A 22,310-nucleotide genomic window follows, 5' to 3' on the forward strand; every position below is an offset into this window, starting at 1 on the left:
ATCCGCGGGATGCGAATCAACGAGTCTTTTGTCGCTGCGAATGAGGGAGAAGGAGAGGAAATACTATATCGTTTCGGAGACGACCTCGAAAATGATGTTTCAACTGTTAGAGTGGCGTTGGATTTGCGAGTTACCAAGATGGATTCGTGCATGAGTAATGTCTAACGACCTGGGGCATCGAGAAATCGACACTGAAATTTAGACGAGTTGTATTTTCAAAAAAAAAAAAAAAAAAAGTTATATATATATATATTACTGGAGCGTGATAGGAATCGCTGATGACCGCCGTTGATAAGATCCTCCCGGCGAAATTATGTCTTTATTTGATCTTGGATCATACACAACTTCTGATCTTATCTTGTTTATACACAAAGAAATAGATACGTCTTGCTGCGATGGATATCGCGTTCAATAAAACCTTGCGCCTGTCGTCTACTTTGTATATATGTAAATGTAGTTATTACATCGTTATTTATGCGTGAAGAATCACAAATAAGACACGTCGTACATATTTCAAAGTAACAATGTTATACGAAATATGTGACGTATGTATTTTTCTATCAAACTTTATATTATATATATTTTCGCATCTTTTTATACATATATGTATATAAATATGTATTCGATATTAAAAACAAACAAGTTTTAGAACACAAATTTTCAGTGAAAAAATTTAATTTGCGGAAGCATCTGAGAAATGGATGGCTCAACTTTAGGAGCGAATGCCCAACTTTTTTTAAATACTTTGTATAACGAGCTAATACTATTTCGACGTTATTGCACGGTTTGAGCCATCTTGCATATAATTACACACCACAAACGGTATATTGGTCTCTCACTGGCGTGTGATGATGTTCTCTCTAAATCTTCACGAGTTTCGTGACGCTTTCGGATTAAGCGAACCTGATATTCGACCTCGTTACACAGCGAGCAAACCCGAGTCCGAAGACGACTTTGTTGTTGCACGTTATGCGAGTTATCGAACCAACGTTATTTCGAGACTGCCGTATCCAGATGTACGTACAACTCGTATTTCGAGTGATGTTTCCACTATAAGGTACTTTGAAAATTCATCGATCGAATACTAAGAATCGACATCATAATATATTGTATTTCATTTTCAATTTTACAATTTTTTCAAATTTTTTTCCGCTTCCGGAGAAGAAAATCTCTCGACGAGAAAATTTTATTTCCCATCAAATCTTTTCAAGCAGACGAACGAATGCGAACGTAATGTAAATTCATTTACACATCCGCGGATAAATTCGAAAAAGATAAATATTAATTTGGAAAAGTTTGACTTTGATGGCGCGAGATTGTCGACGCGTTATCGGAAGAAAACGAGGTGAAATATTTCGACACTCGCTTCGAAAAACGACGATGATGCCCGTGAATGCGCTATCGCGTTCCAAAGTTAATTCGCAATTACGACGATAACGCCGCCTGCCCCCCCGCTCGTCACAGTTACCAGTAATAAACTCGTCGTTTACGAAAGATTGTGCATGCGTGCGTACGCGTAGCAAGATTCTGACGATGCGCGTTTTATATCGTGCAAAACAAAATTTTGACAAGTGCAATGTTTATAATGTACATTAATGTGTATTAAAACAATCATATAATCAAATTTAAAAGAAATTTCACCACTTGTATCAATTAAATAAACAATTTCAAATTTTAATTAGTAAGAATGTGCCAAGTATCAACGGATTAATTAGGTTTCCTTGTGTAAACTTTTTAATAAATCAGCAATTTTCAAAAGTTAAAAGTTTTTGCCAGAGCAAAGTTAACGTGTAAAATACACATCGAATTATACATGTTTTGGATGTCATTTTTATATTATTATATTTGTAATTATTTTTTGTATACTTTTATTAATAATTACTACTTTTATATATAGCTTATCATTACTCCTTATTATTAGTATTTTAATTATTTGTATATTTTTACTTTTGATAATAATTTACATTTTTATATCTTTTGATTCGAGAAAAATACTCGCGTCTCTTACGATTGTGTAGATTCCACGCGACTGAAAATTGCAGGAAAACGAGCGTCCTTTTTCTCGAGGAAAAAATACTCTATCATAGAGCGCAATGTGTCATTCGTTGTCGTTGGCGAACCGGCATTTAAACGCGAGCTCTCGTTTCTGGCCTTACGTAATTTGCTGAACGCTCGCTTGCGGAGAGCAGCAAGCGACGCGGCTGGTCGGTCGGTCGGTCGGTTGGTTGGTTGGTTGGTTGCTTATTCAGCGACGCTGTGACCCGTATTCCTTACCACGATATACATATACTTTAGTTTCCTTACTTTTTTTTCTCTTACGACAAATCTACCGTACAAACGCGCGGGCAAGTTTACACCGATGCTAAATTTATCTCTCATCGATTTAAAAAAACATTCATTTTGCTATTTTTAGATACAAACATGCAAATTCCTATTTCTCTTCACAGCTGTCGAATTGCTTTCCGTTAATTTATATTCTGAAAAGATAAAAATATACTAGGAAGATTTAATTTAGAATTCAATTTAGTTAATATAATAATACCAACATTTTTTATTTCAGGAAGGACACGTCACGTTATTTGACTAATATGTCATCTGTTTTCTACCTGGCGTGTTTTCTAACGTGACGCTAGCGTGTAATTGTGAGAATTGTAAAGATGAACAACGATTTTCGTCACGATTCTGTTTGATTTTTTACAAGTCAATTTTTACGACGTCCGAAGGAAGAAAGAAAGGCAACGCGCGAACAATCAAGGTTGTTCCATATTCGCTGAAAATTCGGCGAAGGTTATGCAACGCTTGTGGCATTCCGAGTCGAACGCATGTGTATATCAATGCTTTTGAAGTTTATCGTGTACTGCTCACGCACATACATATATGTTGAGTAAGAAAAGTTTAGCGTTTTCATTCTGATAACTGTACGACTCTCTCTTGCTACCTTAGTCAAAATTTACAATTTAAAATTAACTGCGAATATTATAAAGCATTACAAAAATTATATATATAAAATTACATAATTTGATATTATATGCAAAAAAGTAAGGATCTTTATATGTATAGAAAAATCGCACAACAAATTATTAAACATGCAAATTGTGTGTAATTTCGTTGTAGATTAAATTAATATAAAATATATAGTGAATAAATTAATGTAAATTAAGTTTTAACGGAGTTTAAAAAGTCGGAGTAAAAAATCGAAGTAAAAAATCAGAAATTAATTTAAAAAAAAAATCATGTGAAATATAAATCATAATTTTATTTCTTACATATCCCACATGTATTTATCGATTTGGTAATCTCATTTATTATCTTTCAATCATTTGTTTTAAATTTTAACTATAACAATTATCTTGTTCTTAAAATTTTCGCAAATATACGAAATCGAAATATCGAAATTTCGTTACTGACGATGGATTTTCTCTCTCTTTCTCTCTTTCTATGTATCTATTAGCGACCAAATTATGACACAATAACGACGTTGCAATGTCGCGGAAAAATGGGGGAGGAAGCGACGCGCCGCGTTCAAGGGAGGCACGATGCCATAAATCACTTATTGTGCTGGGCGAGATCGCCATTTGGACGCTTCTAGGATACCATTCATTTATATTTTCGTCCCTTTGCTCCTCTTCCTCCTACGATCTTTTCCGTCTATCTGTTTCGCGATATGTCTACTTAATGTAGCGTTAGTCCCTCCTCTTTTTTCTCGCATTTTTCTTCAATCAAAATGTTATCACTAATCTCGCAAAGAACGAGAAATCAAGTAAGTCATTTATAATACGTAAACAAAATACCTGTGTCTTTTTTATAATTTTAACAATAACATTGTACTTCAAATTTTATTTATTTGATGTAATTCGTATCATATATTGCCTTTCCATTGTCAGTTTACTTCTCAATATATTACGTCAAATTCCCTACTTCTTTTTAACACATGATTCGCTCCTGCCACTTTAGTATCATTCTCGATCCTTTCACTCGAAAAAGATGTTTAAAAAAAAAATGCGTAATATCTCCCGACATACGTTAGCCGCATTGCTTTCCCTCTCTTTTCTCTTTTTTTTTCTTCGTTCGCAAATATGAATCTCTCTTGCGCGTAAACGATAGAGAACCGTCGTCGAGCAGAGACATTATCGAAGGTCAACGCGCGCGAAGCGCATCCGTTGGAAACGAAAACGAGCGCGCGCGCACGAGTAGATGCAAGCCCGTTTTCTTCACTGCATTTTTCCACACTTCTACGCGATCTTTTCATGTTTCCTCCCCCTTCAATTAAACAGATATTCGTGTTTTATTGCAAATAAAATATAAATTTGACATCATATGATACCTTCAATTTCCGGTTTAGGCAATCGAACGCATCGTCTCTAAATATTTGTCAGATGCATCATTAGTCGACAAATGAAACTATATATCTATTATTTAATATTACCATAATTTATTAATTTTTTTCACAAGTGTCAAACGAGTGAAACTGTCAAAATGTTGAGCACGATTCTGATGCACAAATATCTCTAGATATTTATACAATGTAGTTACGCACGCACGCACTCACGCAAAGGCAGAGTGAAGGCGCAGTCGGTAGAAGAGGGGGAAAGCAATAATCGGGCCAGTTCGGCTGAACGCGCAAGCAAAAAGAAAGGCGCGTGCTCGCTCTTTCTTTCCCTCCTCTCTCTCTCTCTCTCTCTCTCTCTCTCTCTCTCTCCCTTTCTCTCTCCTTCCACGTATTTCTTCCCCGATATCTACGCGTACTTGTTCACTCGCTCTATAGTTTGTAAAAAATGCACGCACGTGTCATCGAAGCTTTTGAAAATTATCGGCTAACGTTATGCTTATAACACGCATGCACGTACGCACGTGCTTTAATCTCATCTTTATCTCGTAAAAAAAATTATTATTGAAAAATACAATCGACTAGAATACAATATGCTTCTCGCGAGAGTATTTCATCATGTACACATGTATATTTGGCGCGAGATTATTAATATCGTCTCGCTCAAATCGAGAAGGCACATTCGGAAAATTGTTTCAAAGAGAAAAATTAACAGCTAGACAAAGATTGAATAAGAGGAGGAAAATAAATCGGGGAGCGACTCTGTACGTGTGGGAAGCGGCGCGAAAAGAGCAAAGCACATACATCTCCCGCTGCGACACAAAGAAAGCGTACGCACGCAGGCACGCGCGCACGCACGCACGCTCGCACGCTCGCACGAGACGAGACGGGACGAGACCAGACGAGACGAGGAATTCTCAGCCGCGCGCATGCAACGCCGACGCCACCGCCGCTTCGAAAAGAACTCGTACGCGTACCCGCGTAACGCGAATACGCGAGGCGCGCCAACTATCTCGGCTCGCTGGCTCGCTCGCGCTCGCGCGCGCGCGCGCGCGCGGGTGCTCGCGTACACATGCACGGGAAGAAGCCATAATCATACACCGCACTAACCTGTCGGAGGCGACTCACTCTCCTCTTGGTATCCCGTTCGGCGTTGTAATACCCCGAGTTGGCTAGTCGAGTCTTTTTCACTGCGCGGCCACAATGCGATCACCAAACTATTCACACTCCGCTTCTGTCTCAATTATGTGTGCATGTGTATGTGTCTCTGTCGTTTTTTTTCTCTCTCTCTCTCTCCACTCGCTGCTCCTTGTCTCTTTCTTTCTCTTTTCTTCGCGCTCGCGCGCAATCTTCTCTCTTGCTCTCCTCCTTCCCCGCTGGCTCCCTCTCTCTCTCTCTCACTCGACCGTTTATTACGCGTTATCTCGCCGCGTCCTTTTCGGAGATGTATCCTTGCTTGGTGTCGCGAATTTTGCACAACGGTACGCGGTGGCGGCAGCGGCAGCGGCAGCGGCGGCGGCGGTGGCGGTGGCGGCGTCCGTCTACCGGGTGACCGCCGCAGTCGGCACAATGTCGCGCGGATACGCTGGCCACCAGGCACACTGCGGTCCCCGTACGACCGTACGCGCGTATGGATCGCACACGGTTCGCGACGTACGCGAAGAGAACTTCTCGCGTCTCCCGATTCACTATTTTCTACTCGATTCGCTAGCAACGCGCACAGACCCTCGCTACCTACGCTCCGGACTGCTCTCCCTTGCTGGAGGAAAATGGCGGCCCCCGGCCGCCCGAGCAACTCGCGCGCGCCGCCCGATGGCGTCGTCACTGGCCGAGCGCGGCCGAACGCGCCCGACCGCGCCCGAACGCTAATGGCCGAACGACGCGACGCGACGCGACGTCACGCGACCCGACGCGTTCGATTCGTCCAAAGATTCGCGCATGGAAACGGACGGTTGCCGCACGACGCCGAGTCGCATCTCATCTCGCGTTGTCACGCGAGTCGCCGATTATGTATTGATGACTCTTCTGTCGATTAAAATTCCACATTCAAACTTTAGTTTCGATTAGAGAAGAAACTGGTCAGCTAGAATGAATGTCAAAGATTTATAAATTTAATACATTTTGACATTTATGAATTTTTGACATTGCGCGAATATATACTTTTAGCCTCTTAAAATATGAAATTAATAATTTATTTATGAGTTAGAAAATAAGGATTTGTCCTGTAAAAGTAAAATTTTTGCGGTCATTATAAATAGCTGGATAAAGTAAATATTTAACTTTTAAAAATTAATTATTAATTTTATATTTTAAAATGCTTTGCGCAATATCAAATTCATGAATCTCGAAATATGTTAAATTTATTAATTTTTGACGTAATTAATTCATCAGTTTCTCTTTAAATTTTTTTTTATTAAAACTTTAATTTTATTTATATTTTTTTCAATTAAATTATGATCAAGCCATCTATCAATTATGAAAAACATTTAAAGAATTAGAATACATGTATAATATATCGCGCACATTAACATTTTATCTTGAATTACAGATGAAATAATATTTTAACAAATTAATATAAAAATATTGACGAAGGTAGACAATTAAAGGTAGACAAACGCTATGTAGACATTGATAAAGTATATATCTATAATGTACACGCACGAGGTTCAAAGATATCCAATTAATCAACTTAAAAAAAAAAAAAACTCAATTCTTTAAATGATCAATTTATATTAATCAGACAATTAATATATTTCAAACAAAATATCAATCACCTACCTTTTTTTTGGTATTTAATTTTTATTCCTCCAGCACATGCGTGATGTTAAAAGATATAAAAATTAACTTACATATAAAAAAATTAATCAATTAAAAATAGTTTACATTTGATTGTTTAACTACAATAATAAATATCTAGATATAATGTACATGATTCAATTGATACAAGCTTTCAGAAAATGATGAAGTACGAAAAACGAAATCTATTTGATCGTATATTAACACTTTTGATTTTTTTTTATCGATTAGATGAGTATTATGTACGATCGTAGAAATTATTTATGACAATGGGCGTTTTTCAACAAGCGACACAGAGGATATAAGGACAATGTAACAGTCATTTCATCCTTGTTTACATTCGGCAATCAACAAGGAAACGAATACACTGTGTCCTCTCTGTCGCTTGCTGAAAAACGCTCAATGCATATTTATTATAGTATCAATACCATTTTGGTGACTTTTCAAAATGATAATGTCTGATTGCAAAAACATATTTCCTTCATGAAGAGTTTATAGTAGCAATATTAATTGTAGCTAATTGTTACAAGAATTATCTCTAATCAATTTCAATATGGAGAGAAAGAAAGAAAAAAGAGAAAGAGTAAGTTATTTAAATATATCTCATTCTTTGTCTCTCTCTCTCTCTCTATTTTCTTTTTAACATAAACACATACGGATAAAAATATAATTTTATCATAATTAAAATTTAAATTAACTTATATACAAAATTTGAAATTTTTTTCTTTCCCTAATAAAGAACTTAATTATCCTAATAAAAAAGATTATTATCTATAATTAAGAAAAAATTTATCAAATTCTTTAAATTATATATCATTAATAAGATTGTTTTAACAAAATGTGTAAACTTGTGTTAATTATAAATAATTTACGGAAATAATACTAGAAATAAATTTTATATTTTTGAATCTATTTTATCCAGAAAAATCGAAGAATACTGATTATTAGACATTTTTCAAACTTTTATTGAAATTTAAATATTAAGAGAAAATCAACTATAAAATGACATATATGTTTCATTTAAAAAGCTATGAAAAAGGTTACAAAAAGATTTTTTTCAAAAATAGTGTTAATAATATTTAATTTCAAATAATATCATTGCTATTTTAACTTTGCATTTTAAATTTTAGCAAAAGTTTTTTTAGTGATAGCAATGTATATATTACTAATGCAAGCACCTCTTAGACTGAATATTGATTTATTCAAAACTTTCATATTTAAACTTTTCCAAATTTTCAAATGATGAATTTGTTTGTAGTCTAGATGCATGAATCTCTCCGTCTCTCCACTTATTTTGATGCAAATCCTCTTTATTGGAAAATCACACAATAGCCCTTTTAAAATTAATTCATTTTTCTCTTTTTCTCCCTACATTAAATATCTAAAATGTAACAGTTGTCTATAAATCTATACATCTTTGAGAATATTAAAAAAATAAATAAAAAGGGCTAAATGATAGATTTGTTAAATTTGCATTGCACAAATTTGTCATGTACTGTGTTGTGTACATATTGTGACATTTAATTATTGTAAGATAGTCTGAAAATGCATCAACATACATATATGTAAAGGCTTAATAAGTATAAAATGTCACAACATAATTATGAATCATAAAAACAAATAATTATAATAATTAGAAATTCCATAAAATGTTTTGCTTATTTTGTGTTTATTGCCATTATATATATACTTCTTGTTTTATTTTCTAATATTTCCTAGATCTAGTATATTTATGATCTTTTTCTTTTCTTGCAACCAAAAATTTAGTTTCATAATTCCTGATTTGTTTATGAACAGTTATATTTTAAATAATTCAAATCACAAGATCACAAGTTTTATAACTTGAAAAAGATAATGCTTGGACAAAACAAGCGTTATCCTGTACTGTGATTGTGATATGCAATTATCAAAATAATTATATTACAATATTGTAAAAAAATCATAATGATGTGAGTATATTATGGAATTCTATTGATTTTATTTGATTTCTTCAATGAATAGCTAAATTCACTGTAAATATGCATTTAAACTTTCCAACATTGAGATTGATAAAAATGATTGAATTATAGCTATTGTATAACAACAAACTAAGAGTATTAATATATAAATTTATTCTACTTCTGTGCTCTTTTATTCTATTGAAACTTTAGATTATTTTGAAACTGTATAATTTTTTTATTTGCTTATATAAAGAAATATCTCACATATGATATAAACATACGATAAAATGTTATATTCTTATCATTACTATTGAATTAAAAATAAATCTCACTTTGTACATAATATTGTCATTACTTATATAAGTGAAATCAATTGAAATTTATATAAAATTTATGAATATATTAATTTATGAAATATTTTACTTGCATGGATAGAGATAAAACAAGAAGTAATAAAACTTACAATTATTTTAATAATTGATGTTTAGTCAAATTTACAATTTTCTGAAATATTGTTAACAAAAATTAATTTACACCTTAAATGTTGCAAGATGGCGTTTATTTATTCACATTTAACGATTCCGACGATTCGGAAACAACATTCGATAGAGATAAATATTTTATCGGATGATAGACGCCTTCTCTTACCTGCTAACATATTTCTATTTTATCTAAATTATTTTTTAGCGATATTTTACGCTTTTGCAGCGAGAGCTTCGAGATCTTTGATACACTGTTGAAGAGTTGCTTTTTCTTGATCAGGAGTTATGGCTTTCAATACTCCATTTACAATCCATTGAACCATATGCTTCTGTGCAATTCGACGTTCGAGATTTTGTAGTTGCACTTGATAGTCGAGACGCTTCTTTACCTGTAAACAGCGAGCAAATAAAATATCTTACATTAATTTTCTTCTTGTAGAAATTTAGCATAGAGATGTATTGTTATACTATATTAAATTTTCGAAAAATTGATGAATTTAGATTTAATTTAACAATTATAATGCTTAAGCAACCAGTGAAATGAAACCAGTGAGCCATTTAAAAAACAATTGTGATTTTAAATTTGCAATTAATTCTATTGTCCAGGTTTATTTAATTCATTTTTAATTTTATGATTTTATTACTATTTTCTTCTTTTAAATAAATCAGTGCACATAAAAAAATATCAAGAAAAAATATCAAGAATATTTTAAGTGTAAAATATATATTAAAAAGCAAAGATGAAAGTGATATCTTTCAGTTGCTCTTTACTCTAATTATAAAATCTACATCTATTGTTATATTTTTTTCTATAATAATTTTATCATTTTTTTATTGTATGTTATACATGAAAACATTTATACCTCTTGATAGACTTGTGCCAAGCGTTCCCTATAAGTTGCTTCCAGTTGCATTTTAATATTCTCTTTTTTAATTTCCATTATCATTTTCTGACCATCCAGATTATATTGTTCTTTTTTTTCATGTGCAATTATATTTTCATAGTCAGTTATTTGAGAGGTTCTATTCTCATCAAGTTCATCATTGTACTTATCTATTTCCTTGTCCAAAAACTGAGCTACTTTTGGACCAAATAATTTTACACTTGCTACACATATTACGAACAGAGACAGTCCATTATAATATTCATGCTCCAGAATATAAATTTCTTTTGAACATAAATAAGTGCTCACAGTTATAGCAAATACATATGGCCCTGAAAATAAACCATCCAAAAATAATTAGCAATAACAAAAATATATCATATCATTTTATGCAAGATGTGATATGTAGCAAATATAAAAAAAAAGGGGAACAAAATAATTAGTATAAAAAATAAAGTTATTCATACATGTTTATTTTATAAAAAGAAATGATTCAAGAATTAGAAATAAAAATTGATATTATCTTTTATATCCTATAAGTTTGGATAATCTCTTCAACAATCTTGTACACTATCATGAATTATATTTTAACAATATTTATTATATTATTACTAAAAAAAAATTAGAACACATGCTTCTTTAAAAAAAAATTAATTGAGAATGATGAATTATATGAGAATAATCTAGGTTATGAAAATTACATATAAAATATTAAGCTTATCTTTATTATTTTTAATAATATCTTAAATTTTTGCATAATAGTAAAACAAGTTTCATGATTTACAAAAATAAGTCAAAGGAAAGAGTTTACTCGCAATTTTTAATAAAAAAAAAATAATTAACTTTGAATTTTGAAAATATAGATTATATAATACTCTTCTGATACTCTTATAATCATTTTAGATCATTTCTGATTATTTTATTGCAAATATAAAGCTTTATATAAAGACAAATGTTACTTTATATATTTTCAAAATATGTAACTTATATAGAAAGAGAAATTATTCATTTTGGTTATAAAGGAACTATTATATACCTAATATGAAAGTTTATATATGAATTACTTCAAATCAGATATTTAATCATCATTATATAATAAGAACATTTATATACCTGATGCACCAGTTTTTGAATAGAAAGCTTGAAACCATTCTTCAGGTATGAATCCATGTCTAACTGGAGCAGGATCAATCAAACGTTTGGGACGAGTATATTCTGTCGCTACCGAAGAAGCACTTTGTGCTCCACGCATAGCCATTGGCAATAATTGGGCTAAATTTGAAGAAGTAAGAGAAAAGAACAATATTATCGCAATAAATTATAAATTTGTCACAAGAAGTATATACTCGTTCTATTTATAAGTTGTTATACTTTTTTTATTTCAAATATAAAGATTTTTGTGCAATATATATAGATACAGAAATAAAAAAGAAAAAGCGCATATAACGGTATTAAAAATACAAAATGTTAAAGAAATGAATAGAACAGATCTCAATATCTTTTCACAGAAAAAATATGGCAATGTAACAAATAAATTGACTGTGAAAAAACTTAGATTTTACTTTCTAGAAAAAAATGTTGCAGACTTAAATGTGTCACATAATTTTATATATATGCATGCTTATAATACATTATACCATAGTTTTTGAGAAAAAATATGAACGTATTGCCGAATGCCATTACATAATAGAAAGTATCAACTTTGTAACAAATTCATTTGTCGTCTCGGGTATTGATCGAATTTGCCTCTCGTGTCGAAATAATTTATGAAAATGCAATGGGAGAAATAATTGACATTTACCATTGCGAAGAGCTAATCTCGACAGCATTTTGTACCGAACGTTTATCACTGCAGTCACAATATTAGCCACGATCCACTACAATCTACAGCGAATATCATGATCAAAGAGACGATAATGGCAGATTCACAGATTGCGATTCACACATGCAGCATTTTCATTACTTCGCCAGGGATGCGTACAAATATTTCGAATTGGTTAATTGATCAATCAGAACGAAAGAGATGAAAAATTCTTCTGATTGATCCAATCAAATGCTTGGAAACTTTCGTAGCGTCAAAGATCAAATTTCTTCACTTTTAAGATGCGGCCTCATTGACGCTAAAAAGTAGCGTCAACCATTGGTTGAACAAGGAGGTAAGTATAGTTGCTTCATTGTTCAACCAATGGTTGACGCTACTTTTTAGCGTCAATGAGGCCGCATCTTTAAGGTGCAATTTCATTGACGCTAGAAACCAGCGGCAAATTAAAATCACTAGACTTTCTCTAGATATGGCGTCAATAAAATAAAGTTCAAACAGTTTCAACTTTTTCAGTGTGTAAAGCGGCCTTTTCATTGACGCTACTTTTTAGCGTCAATGAAATTGTACCTTACAGTTGGCAGCCCTACGAGATAGGCTGTGCAGCACTGCGCGTATATAAAATAAATTTGAAATCGCTTCTAGCCTAACCATCTTCACGCGATCGACTTTATTTGAATTGCACGACATCGAATTATGATGCAGCGCCGATTTGATCGAACGTAATTCGGGACATCGCGATGCTATATAAGCGTCGAATGAGCACGAATTGTCACGCAAATATGATAAATCACATCTACTCACCGTTCACCGGCTGTTCCACAGGCCGCTCCACTCGCTCGCCTCGGGACGTCCCATTCCGATCTTGATGCACACGATATCATCAACGCGAACGCGCGACACTTTATTCGGCACTCCCGATATTCGCTCGCATCCGATAATCATCATCAAGGGCGCAAATAACGCGACGCGACTTCGCTCCATCTTCGCGATCGCGCTATCACTGAACTATGAAAAATAGCTGTCGCGCACTTTCATCGACATATTATGAAAGTCGCGCGATCATCCTTGGACACTTTCGACGCTCTTTCACTCGCGATATTCGTTTAAAAACGGTTAAAACACGCGAAAAATGCGGACGTACAACGATCCGTGTAACTGCGTATGACTCCGATTCACGAATGACGCGTATGACGTAGCAGTGACGCGTATGACGTGCGATCACGCGCTAACATGGCGGCCGAACCAGTACGCAGAAACGAATGCGCAGTGGTTCGGCCGCCATGTTAGCGCGTGATCGCACGTCATACGCGTCACTGCTACGTCATACGCGTCATTCGTGAATCGGAGTCATACGCAGTTACACGGATCGTCGTACGTCCGCATTTTTCGCGTCTTTTAACCGTTTTTAAACGAATATCGCGAGTGAAAGAGCGTCGAAAGTGTCCAAGGATGATCGCGCGACTTTCATAATATGTCGGTGAAAGTGCGCGACAGCTATTTTTCACAGTTCAGTGATAGCGCGATCGCGAAGATGGAGCGAAGTCGCGTCGCGTTATTTGCGCCCTTGATGATGATTATCGGATGCGAGCGAATATCGGGAGTGCCGAATAAAGTGTCGCGCGTTCGCGTTGATGATATCGTGTGCATCAAGATCGGAATGGAACGTCCCGAGGCGAGCGAGTGGAGTGGCCTGTGGAACAGCCGGTGAACGGTGAGTAGATGTGATTTATCATATTTGCGTGACAATTCGTGCTCATTCGACGCTTATACAGCATCGCGATGTCCCGAATTACGTTCGATCAAATCGGCGCTGCATCATAATTCGATGCGATGTCGTGCAATTCAAATAAAGTCGATCGCGTGAAGATGGTTAGGCTAGAAGCGATTTCAAATTTATTTTATATACGCGCAGTGCTGCACAGCCTATCTCGTAGGGCTGCCAACTGTAAGGTGCAATTTCATTGACGCTAAAAAGTAGCGTCAATGAAAAGGCCGCTTTACACACTGAAAAAGTTGAAACTGTTTGAACTTTATTTTATTGACGCCATATCTAGAGAAAGTCTAGTGATTTTAATTTGCCGCTGGTTTCTAGCGTCAATGAAATTGCACCTTTATAGAAAATTTATTTTTCAATGTTGGTAGCCTTGAATCTGGAACTTTGCACTTTCGCCGTATGAGGTCTCCGAGATGAATTTATCTCGAAGAACGTCACTTGCAGCGCCATTGACAGTGTCACAGTCGAATCTTCAGAGGTCACGCGAGTGTCTTTGAAGGGTTATTAAGAACATATCATTTTTTTCCTGGAAAAATTATTTCGAATAATTTAACGTAACATTCATTATCGTCAACATGCTACCGCGATTCCTCAGGCCTACCGTAAACATCGCTCAGCAAGGAGCAAAACGATTATCGACCAGTACCAAGGTATCGTAAAAAATCATGATTCAATATATTTTGAAATCTGAGATAAGTTTAATGATTTTAATCGTTTAATTGTTATCATATCCCGAATCGCCATTAATGTGCATGATAATAAGAAATATAAAATTTTCCCTACTTATGTGATTAGTTGAAATATGTATTTAATAAATATACCATATTTTTTGACAAGATCGCAATTACGTTTAAAAGGATCTTTTTATACACATTTGCCTATTTAAATATATATATCATCTGTCTCATGCGCGCATACATATATGCACACATATGTTCGTATATTAACATAAAGCCGCCGATTATTTCACGTTCATTGTATGTCCCGTGGACTCATTAGTCCGCTACGAAAACGCCACCCATATGAGAATCTTCGTCCACGTTCGACGACGAGTATCACGGGAGAGATATCGCTTGCCAAACCTCTATCAGTTACGTGGGAACTCTGCATCGTACGTCACGAAGATCGCGATGCTGTAATCGGAGCGCCGTTATGCAATCTCGAATTATTCGATCTCAAAACGCTGGCGTATTAAATTGACGTATCAAGATACTTTCGAACCAACTGCAGAATGATTTTGAGGTCCCAATATATATTTTCTACCATATTAATCGTTTCTTGTATCTCCCAATATCTGAAAAAGCAAACTATGAAATAACATTGCAAATTTGACATTTCGAAGAATCTTTAAACATTAATTTTGTTAATTGCATAAACACAATTAGAGAGAAAAAATTCTCTTTAATTTGCATTCTGCACATTTACAGGTGTTTCTATTTTTAAAAATGCTAACATGTCGATTCTTTCTAGTGCGATGCCAAGGTTGCTGTTATGGGAGCAAGTGGCGGCATTGGCCAGCCGCTATCCTTACTTCTCAAACAATCACCTCTTGTCACCGAATTGTCGCTGTATGATATCGTAAATACACCAGGTGTCGCCGCCGATCTCTCACATATAGATACGCCAGCAAAAGTTAAAGCTTACAATGGTCCGGAACAACTCAAGGATTCTTTGAAAGGCGCTCAGGTATGTCATGTTGATGATTATGCCAGAAATATTTGCTAGATATACAAATTATACTATAAATATTTAGTATTTGTATTTAAATGTTATTCTTATGATTATATATAATTTAACTTAAGAAATCGGAATAGATCAATCTCGTTTTCATATATTCTTAAATTATTATTTGATGTATTTTTTTTTAGGTCATTATTATACCTGCTGGAGTCCCGCGCAAACCAGGCATGACCCGTGATGACCTCTTCAACACGAACGCTTCTATCGTTCGGGATCTCGTTGTCGCGATGGCGGAAGTCGCACCGAAAGCTTTTGTTGCAATCATCTCGAATCCTGTCAACAGTACAGTACCAATAGCGAGCGAAGTATTGCAAAAAGCTTCTGTCTACGATCCTAATCGTGTGTTTGGAGTGACCACTCTGGATATTGTCAGAGCAAACACATTCATCGCAGAAGCAAAGGTATTTTAAATATGGCATAAAAATATAATATAAACTATCACATATACAAAAATTTAGGGTATCCAATTTTACTGTAAATATCAAGTATGAATTAAAATATGTAAAATAAATTATTTATCTGAACTATTTATCATAATGCAAAAAGAATCATTATTTCTCATTTTTGGCATTGTAATCCAATAATGAATAATTAAGACATGGCACATAAAATAAGCCACAAGAATATATTACATTATTTTTTTTCCAAACTCTTACTAAATTAATCTCATAGAATTGAGGTGATTAAGATTAGTAATTACTAGTGATAAATAATTATGATTTTTCAGAACCTGGATCCACAGAAAACATCCGTCCCTGTCATTGGTGGGCACAGTGGCATCACTATTATTCCTCTAATCTCGCAGTGCACGCCGTCAGTTTCTTTCCCAGATGCTCAATTGAAAGCACTCACCGAGAGAATTCAAGAGGCCGGTACCGAAGTTGTTAAAGCCAAAGCAGGTACCGGATCTGCAACTTTGTCTATGGCTTATGCCGGCGCACGATTTGGTTTGTCGTTAATCAGAGCGCTCAACGGGGAGACTGGTATTATTGAGTGCTCGTACGTCAAGTCAAATGTCACTGATGCCAAATACTTCTCTACACCGATACTTTTGGGCGTAAGTAATATAGAAATAAATCACATGACTCTATGCTGTTTGTTGCTCTCACATATCTTAGAAAAACTGCAAATAGAAAAATGCTTAATCTATACGATTTGTTTTCTGATCGATATAAGAAATTATTTTCTTATTAAGCTATTTGTTTTTAAAATATAGAATATAATACATATTTCAGTTTTTAACCATTATTGTATATATTATGTTTCATAATATATATTGACATATTGTGAATTTCAGAAAAATGGAATTGAGAAAAATTTGGGCCTGGGTAAACTAAGCAGCTTTGAGCAAAAACTGTTAGATGCTGCTATTCCTGAACTCAAAAAAAATATTCAAAAAGGAGAAGACTTTGTAAATAAGAAGTGAAATCTGTCGAACTAAACAGAGCGTGAAAATTACTGACTTTTGTTGCTCATCTTGTAATTATAGTGATCACAGTAAATTATCATTTTTCAACTGTGATGAGCGTGAAAATCCACAAATATATTTTTTGTTTCTCTCTGACCTGCCGATACATATGCATAAGTGTGTAGTATTTGAAATGTTGGAACAGATTATGAAGTGTATTTATAATATTGAAATTGTAAATGAAAAATAAACTGCCGAGCAGATTTATATATACATTTAGTATGTAAAATAGGGAATAAAAAATATATAAATAAAATAATAGAATTATACACACAAATCATGATTCAAACATTCTCTTGAGAAAAATATACAATATAACAAAGATTTCAATAAACGCTCTTACAAATAAAATTTGTTTACTCAAATATTTGCATGTATGTGTGTGAGTGTAAATTTAAATTTAATTTTCTCTTAAAAATTAAAATTATATTCAATTTCAAACAAATAAACTTAACATTTTCTTTTAAATTAATTTAAACGAAAAGGCAAGTTTAGTCTAAGAAATAACGAATTTAATCAGGAAAGATAGGAAGCTAAGCGTGTCGGCATCGTGCAAATACCAAAACAAATAATACACAAGCAGATAACCTTGAGGTATATATATAAAAGCTCTCTCACGGTCTATATTATTCCTTTATTTCAGAAAGTCGTGATAAAGTAACGTAATATAACACTTTTTGAAGTCTACCTAATTCATGCAACTTTAACGAAGAATGTGCAATAAGATGTTTATAGTTAATTGCAACAATTATAGTCTTATTTAATAGATTATACAGTGCAGTGTATATGTAATATAGTGATATCCCAATATTAATATTTCACAACTCGATGATGAAGCGTAGATTGTACAAACGATCGAGGCAAAAGTTTCACGAGATTCAGGAGTCATTTCGAGAAAACATTCGTTTGCGATCTTCCGAAGATTCGAAGAACAACAATGCGGAGAAAGCGAGCGGTGCATCTAATCAACATTCACCGGAATCGGTTCTATACGAATCAGATTCATGTCTCTGTATCGAAAAACTTAGTCCTGAGATTATTCTCAACCGATCTAAAATAAGATCGCAAACGGAGATCGGGAAAGACGCGATCGAGGATGCTATCGAAGGATCCAACTCGTCCGAGGAGTATCATGACTCGAATCTTCTAATGTGCGATTTTAATATCGAATCTAGAGATGATTTCATCAACTTGGAAAAGTACTATCCTAAAGGTGATACGCGACACTGCGTGGACGATCCGCTCGATTTGACGGATTCAATTTATTTATGCAGTTTACCTTCCCTGAATAATGTGTTAAATAGCGATGCGAATGAAACGATCAACGTAATGCATGGTGGACAATCTTTAGCGGTTCTCGAAGAAACGACTCGCCAAGGAATCTCTCAATCGGCGAAATTTCCTTCCAACTTGGAATCTCAGTCGTCCAACGACTCAGTTCTGGGATCCGCGAATTTTTACGACAAACATGACAAACGATCTCTGGAGAAAAATTCGAATCAACGGGAAAATTGCGAAAATATACCCGGAACGAGGGAAAATTGTTACTCGTTAGACAAGACGTTTTCGATGAATGATAATTTGATTCGCGAGATGAATAATTATCTAGAGGGACAGTCATCAACGATCGCCGATCAATCCAACATGGAAATGACTCGCAAATTACAGGAAGAATCCGCACGCTTCGCAATCTTTCAGGAGATCGAGAAACGATCTGGATTCACTGATGATGTCGGGCGATTATCGTCCGACGAATTGGCTGGATTGTCGGTCGACGCATCTATCGAAGATGACGACCATAGTTCGCGAAACGATAAGAAGGGAAGAAATGGAATTCCAAATGACAATAACAGATTCGACTTGATACTCGAGAAGATCGGTGAACGTTTGACCGCGAATTGGAGCGAGTTTCGCAAGAGGTTTACGTATTTGCAACGAGTAGGCAGGCAAATTTGTGCCGAGAACTCGGAACGCGCGTGCTTGTTGTATAAAATATTTCCTTATACCTCAGTTTCGACGTTTTCTTCAAGTTGCACGCCTTTGTCATCGCCGGACAACGTAGGGCACAAATTCACAAAGGACGGAGAAAAAACGGAGAAGATCCAAGACTCGAAATTCAAGACTCGATCGGAAGCAAATTCTTGGGGGGAATCGCCGACGAAATGCTTCCGAAACGCAAAGTTGATGTTCGATTACGAAGGGGAAGTGAAAAAGCAGAAGCAATCGGAGATTCGCACGGAAATTACAGATTCACTTTTCAATAAAAGCGAAGAACACTCATTATTGGATTCACTTTCGTGCGATAAAAAATACTGGGATAACACTCCGAAATCGACATTTCATCTAGCTACAGCTAATTACGACGATCGCAATAATTACCTGCAAAAAGTAATGTTTTATTCGTGTATCTTTAGAGTTTAAAAAAATATATGCAATATTGCTTATATCAAAAGCACAATTTTAACAAAAAATATTTTTCTGTTTAATTTCTCTTTTTTCTTTATCTCGAACACGTTAAATATATTCTCTTTGAGAATATATTTAACATCTTGAAATATATTCTATTCTAAATATATTCTCTTTGTATTTATTCACTACATCTCTAATAACTTTGCTCTGTTTGTGAATAATAAGGTAAAATCTCATCAGGATGACGCTTATAAACATCAGATGTCACAAAACAGCGCGACTCTGCAAGACTCCCACGTATCTCAACAAAAAAACATCTGCTGCGCATTAATTACATGGGTGATTGCTCTCTGCATTTGGTTGAAAAAAAAACTGCGTCCGCTAAATGGTGTAAATTTCTTGCAACTGATTAAAGTCGAATCATATCGCAACGAATGAAAATTGTTCACTTTAAATAAATATATATATCACATTTTAATATATATTATTTATTATTTATAATATTATCTAATATTATATACGAATTTGTTTATATTAGATAATTTTATTTTTCAGAGTTACAAGAAACTGCGAGAGGTGATTATTCCATCTTCGTCAACAAAGAGTCCTCGAACGGAAAAATTTAACGATTTAATAGCGACATTGCGTTTTGAAAACGAAAAGACGTTACAATTATTATCGAAAAAAGTGACGCAACTCTCGATAGATTTCGACCAGGTGAGAATCATTTTGAACCTTGAAAAAGATTAAATATAGTTTTGCATTCACGATCAATATACAATTTAATATATTGACACACAAAGTATTTACATCTCAATATAAATCTGAAGATTGATAATCTAAAAATAATCTATTTTGATGTTAATAATATACTTTCTTGATTTTGATCGCAGGTACGAACGAGCACCGAAGCTACCCTTAAGGCCCTCACAACTGAAATAAATATCGTCCGCGAAGCCAGTAGAAAGATGACAGAGGACAATGTAACGCTAATGCAGGAACTAAAAAAGTTGCGCGAAACGCTAGAGGAAATTCGATCGAAATTCTTGCAACCGGTTCTCTTCTCTTCGTGTTCCTCTTCGTTTTCTCCTTCTCGTTTGCCTCCACCTCCTCCTCCTCCTCTTCCTCCTCCGCCACCGCCATCCTCCTTAATACTTCCACAGTCGCCGTCTTCTTCAAAAGTGCACACCTCGGAATCGGCACCATCGATTCCACCTCCTCCTCCACCTCTCCCTTTAACTTCCTTACAATCTTCGAAGCCACGGATCATACAATCTCCGACAACCCCCAACAGTAGTAAAAGTAACAAGAGAAGGACACCTAGAAAATGCTCCACGCCGTTATTCAACAGGCCCACCATCACAGTCGAAGATTTATTAAAAGTCACATTAAAGAAGGCGCCACAAAATATCAAAGTATTGTTAAAATTTTAACAAGATTTAACAAAACACTTCTATTATAAATAAAATCGTATAATTTCTGCGGATTAATCTTTTTAGACGAATGTGTCTTGTAAATTCTTTGAAATTTTTAATTTTTGAATTGTCAGATTTAAATTAAGTTCTCTCAAAATATTAGGTTGAAAACCAGTTAAACCGGTAAATGCATAAAAATAAATCAAATGAACATAAATTGTAATCTTTTGTTTTTAAAAGAAGTTATGAAATCTAAAGTCGTTTTTGAATACTAAACATAATCGAAAAAAAAAGTATTACACATTTTATTATATAATAAAAAAATTTATCATATAAAAAGTTAACGCGACTTAAATTAAAAGAGTTAATTTTACTTTAACGCGATTCTAAAAGTACACAAAAAATGTAACTTTTTTCATTTTATTTCAGGATAGCAGGCGAAATACCGTACCAGGTCCGAGAGGACCAGTTGTGTCCCTAGAAATGCTGCGCAACGTAAAACTAAAGTCTGCGAAACGTAAACCTAGCGATCAGACTGGAAAATCGCCCAGAAGTGGCCGAATTGTTAAAAATCGAATCGCGTCGAACATCAATCTTTCACCCATTCTGACCGGATCAGAAGGTAATTTAGAACGAATCCTGCGACAAGTAAATTTGGCCAGACCGAGGAGACTTATATCCAACTCGAATAGCTTTCGTGATCGCGACTTTGCGAAAGAGATGCAATCTCAGTCGCTTATCCAATCGCAATCCGCGCTTGAATAATCGTATTAGCTCTCCTGCATCTTTTGCTGTAGCTAAAATTGAATTGGATAACACCAGAAGAACGAAGCATCGTGTGTGAATCTTTTTCTTGCGTCATACATCGAAATAAACCAAAGTAAATTATTTTGCATATAGTTCGTATTGGATAGGATAGATTTTTATGAAATTTTATGTCACAAACTCTTTTTCATCAATTCATATGTTGATACATTTGATCAACAACAAAATATATTTTTGTTACCGAAAATGCAAGATTTATACAAGTTGAATCGTACATTTATTTACTAACGGACAATTGAAAAAAAAATCTCGATATATATTTTGTTTAATTTGATATATATTCTATGTAATAGACTATTAAACGCGAATGATACACATGCGAGAAAAATATTTATTTCGATGTATAATGCAAAGAAAAAATCCACATTATTTCTCACTTCTGATGTCATAATCCAATAGTTGCAGTAAGAAGCGGAAAACCTAAAATT

General features: G+C 34.5%; 4 protein-coding genes across 5 annotated transcripts in view; 2 read left to right on the top strand and 2 right to left on the bottom strand.

Annotated features, from left to right (window-relative positions):
- Positions 1–6,122, bottom strand: part of LOC105251200 (C-terminal-binding protein) — a 28,412-nt gene extending 22,290 nt beyond the window's left edge. The window contains exon 1 of one of the 2 annotated variants that reach the window (XM_025407079.1): positions 5,438–6,122. The gene's annotated coding sequence lies outside the window, so the exon portion shown is untranslated. The remainder of the gene's footprint in view (positions 1–5,437) is intronic. The other variant, XM_025407081.1, reaches the window with a different exon arrangement.
- A 3,478-nt stretch (positions 6,123–9,600) lies between these two features.
- LOC105251202 (ATP synthase subunit b, mitochondrial) lies at positions 9,601–12,376 on the bottom strand. Its single transcript, XM_011257801.3, has 4 exons — positions 12,231–12,376; positions 11,543–11,701; positions 10,409–10,761; positions 9,601–9,934 (listed from the first exon to the last, which is right to left on the bottom strand). The coding sequence occupies exons 1-4, from the start codon at positions 12,256–12,258 to the stop codon at positions 9,758–9,760; spliced, it is 717 nt and encodes a 238-aa protein (XP_011256103.1). The 5' UTR covers positions 12,259–12,376; the 3' UTR covers positions 9,601–9,757.
- Positions 12,377–14,444: 2,068 nt separating this feature from the next.
- Positions 14,445–17,459, top strand: LOC105251203 (malate dehydrogenase, mitochondrial). Its single transcript, XM_011257802.3, has 5 exons — positions 14,445–14,675; positions 15,496–15,711; positions 15,894–16,166; positions 16,493–16,822; positions 17,063–17,459. Exons 1-5 carry the CDS (start codon positions 14,601–14,603, stop codon positions 17,189–17,191), a joined length of 1,023 nt encoding a protein of 340 aa, XP_011256104.1. The 5' UTR covers positions 14,445–14,600; the 3' UTR covers positions 17,192–17,459.
- Positions 17,460–17,767: 308 nt separating this feature from the next.
- On the top strand, positions 17,768–22,117 carry LOC105251204 (myb-like protein U). Its single transcript, XM_011257803.3, has 5 exons — positions 17,768–19,621; positions 19,868–20,032; positions 20,198–20,359; positions 20,536–21,057; positions 21,487–22,117. Exons 1-5 carry the CDS (start codon positions 18,062–18,064, stop codon positions 21,820–21,822), a joined length of 2,745 nt encoding a protein of 914 aa, XP_011256105.1. The 5' UTR covers positions 17,768–18,061; the 3' UTR covers positions 21,823–22,117.
- Positions 22,118–22,310: the final 193 nt, after the last annotated feature.

Source organism: Camponotus floridanus, unplaced genomic scaffold (genome assembly GCF_003227725.1).
Source record: "Camponotus floridanus strain SB8 unplaced genomic scaffold, Cflo_v7.5 scaffold16, whole genome shotgun sequence".
NCBI lineage: Eukaryota > Metazoa > Arthropoda > Insecta > Hymenoptera > Formicidae > Camponotus > Camponotus floridanus.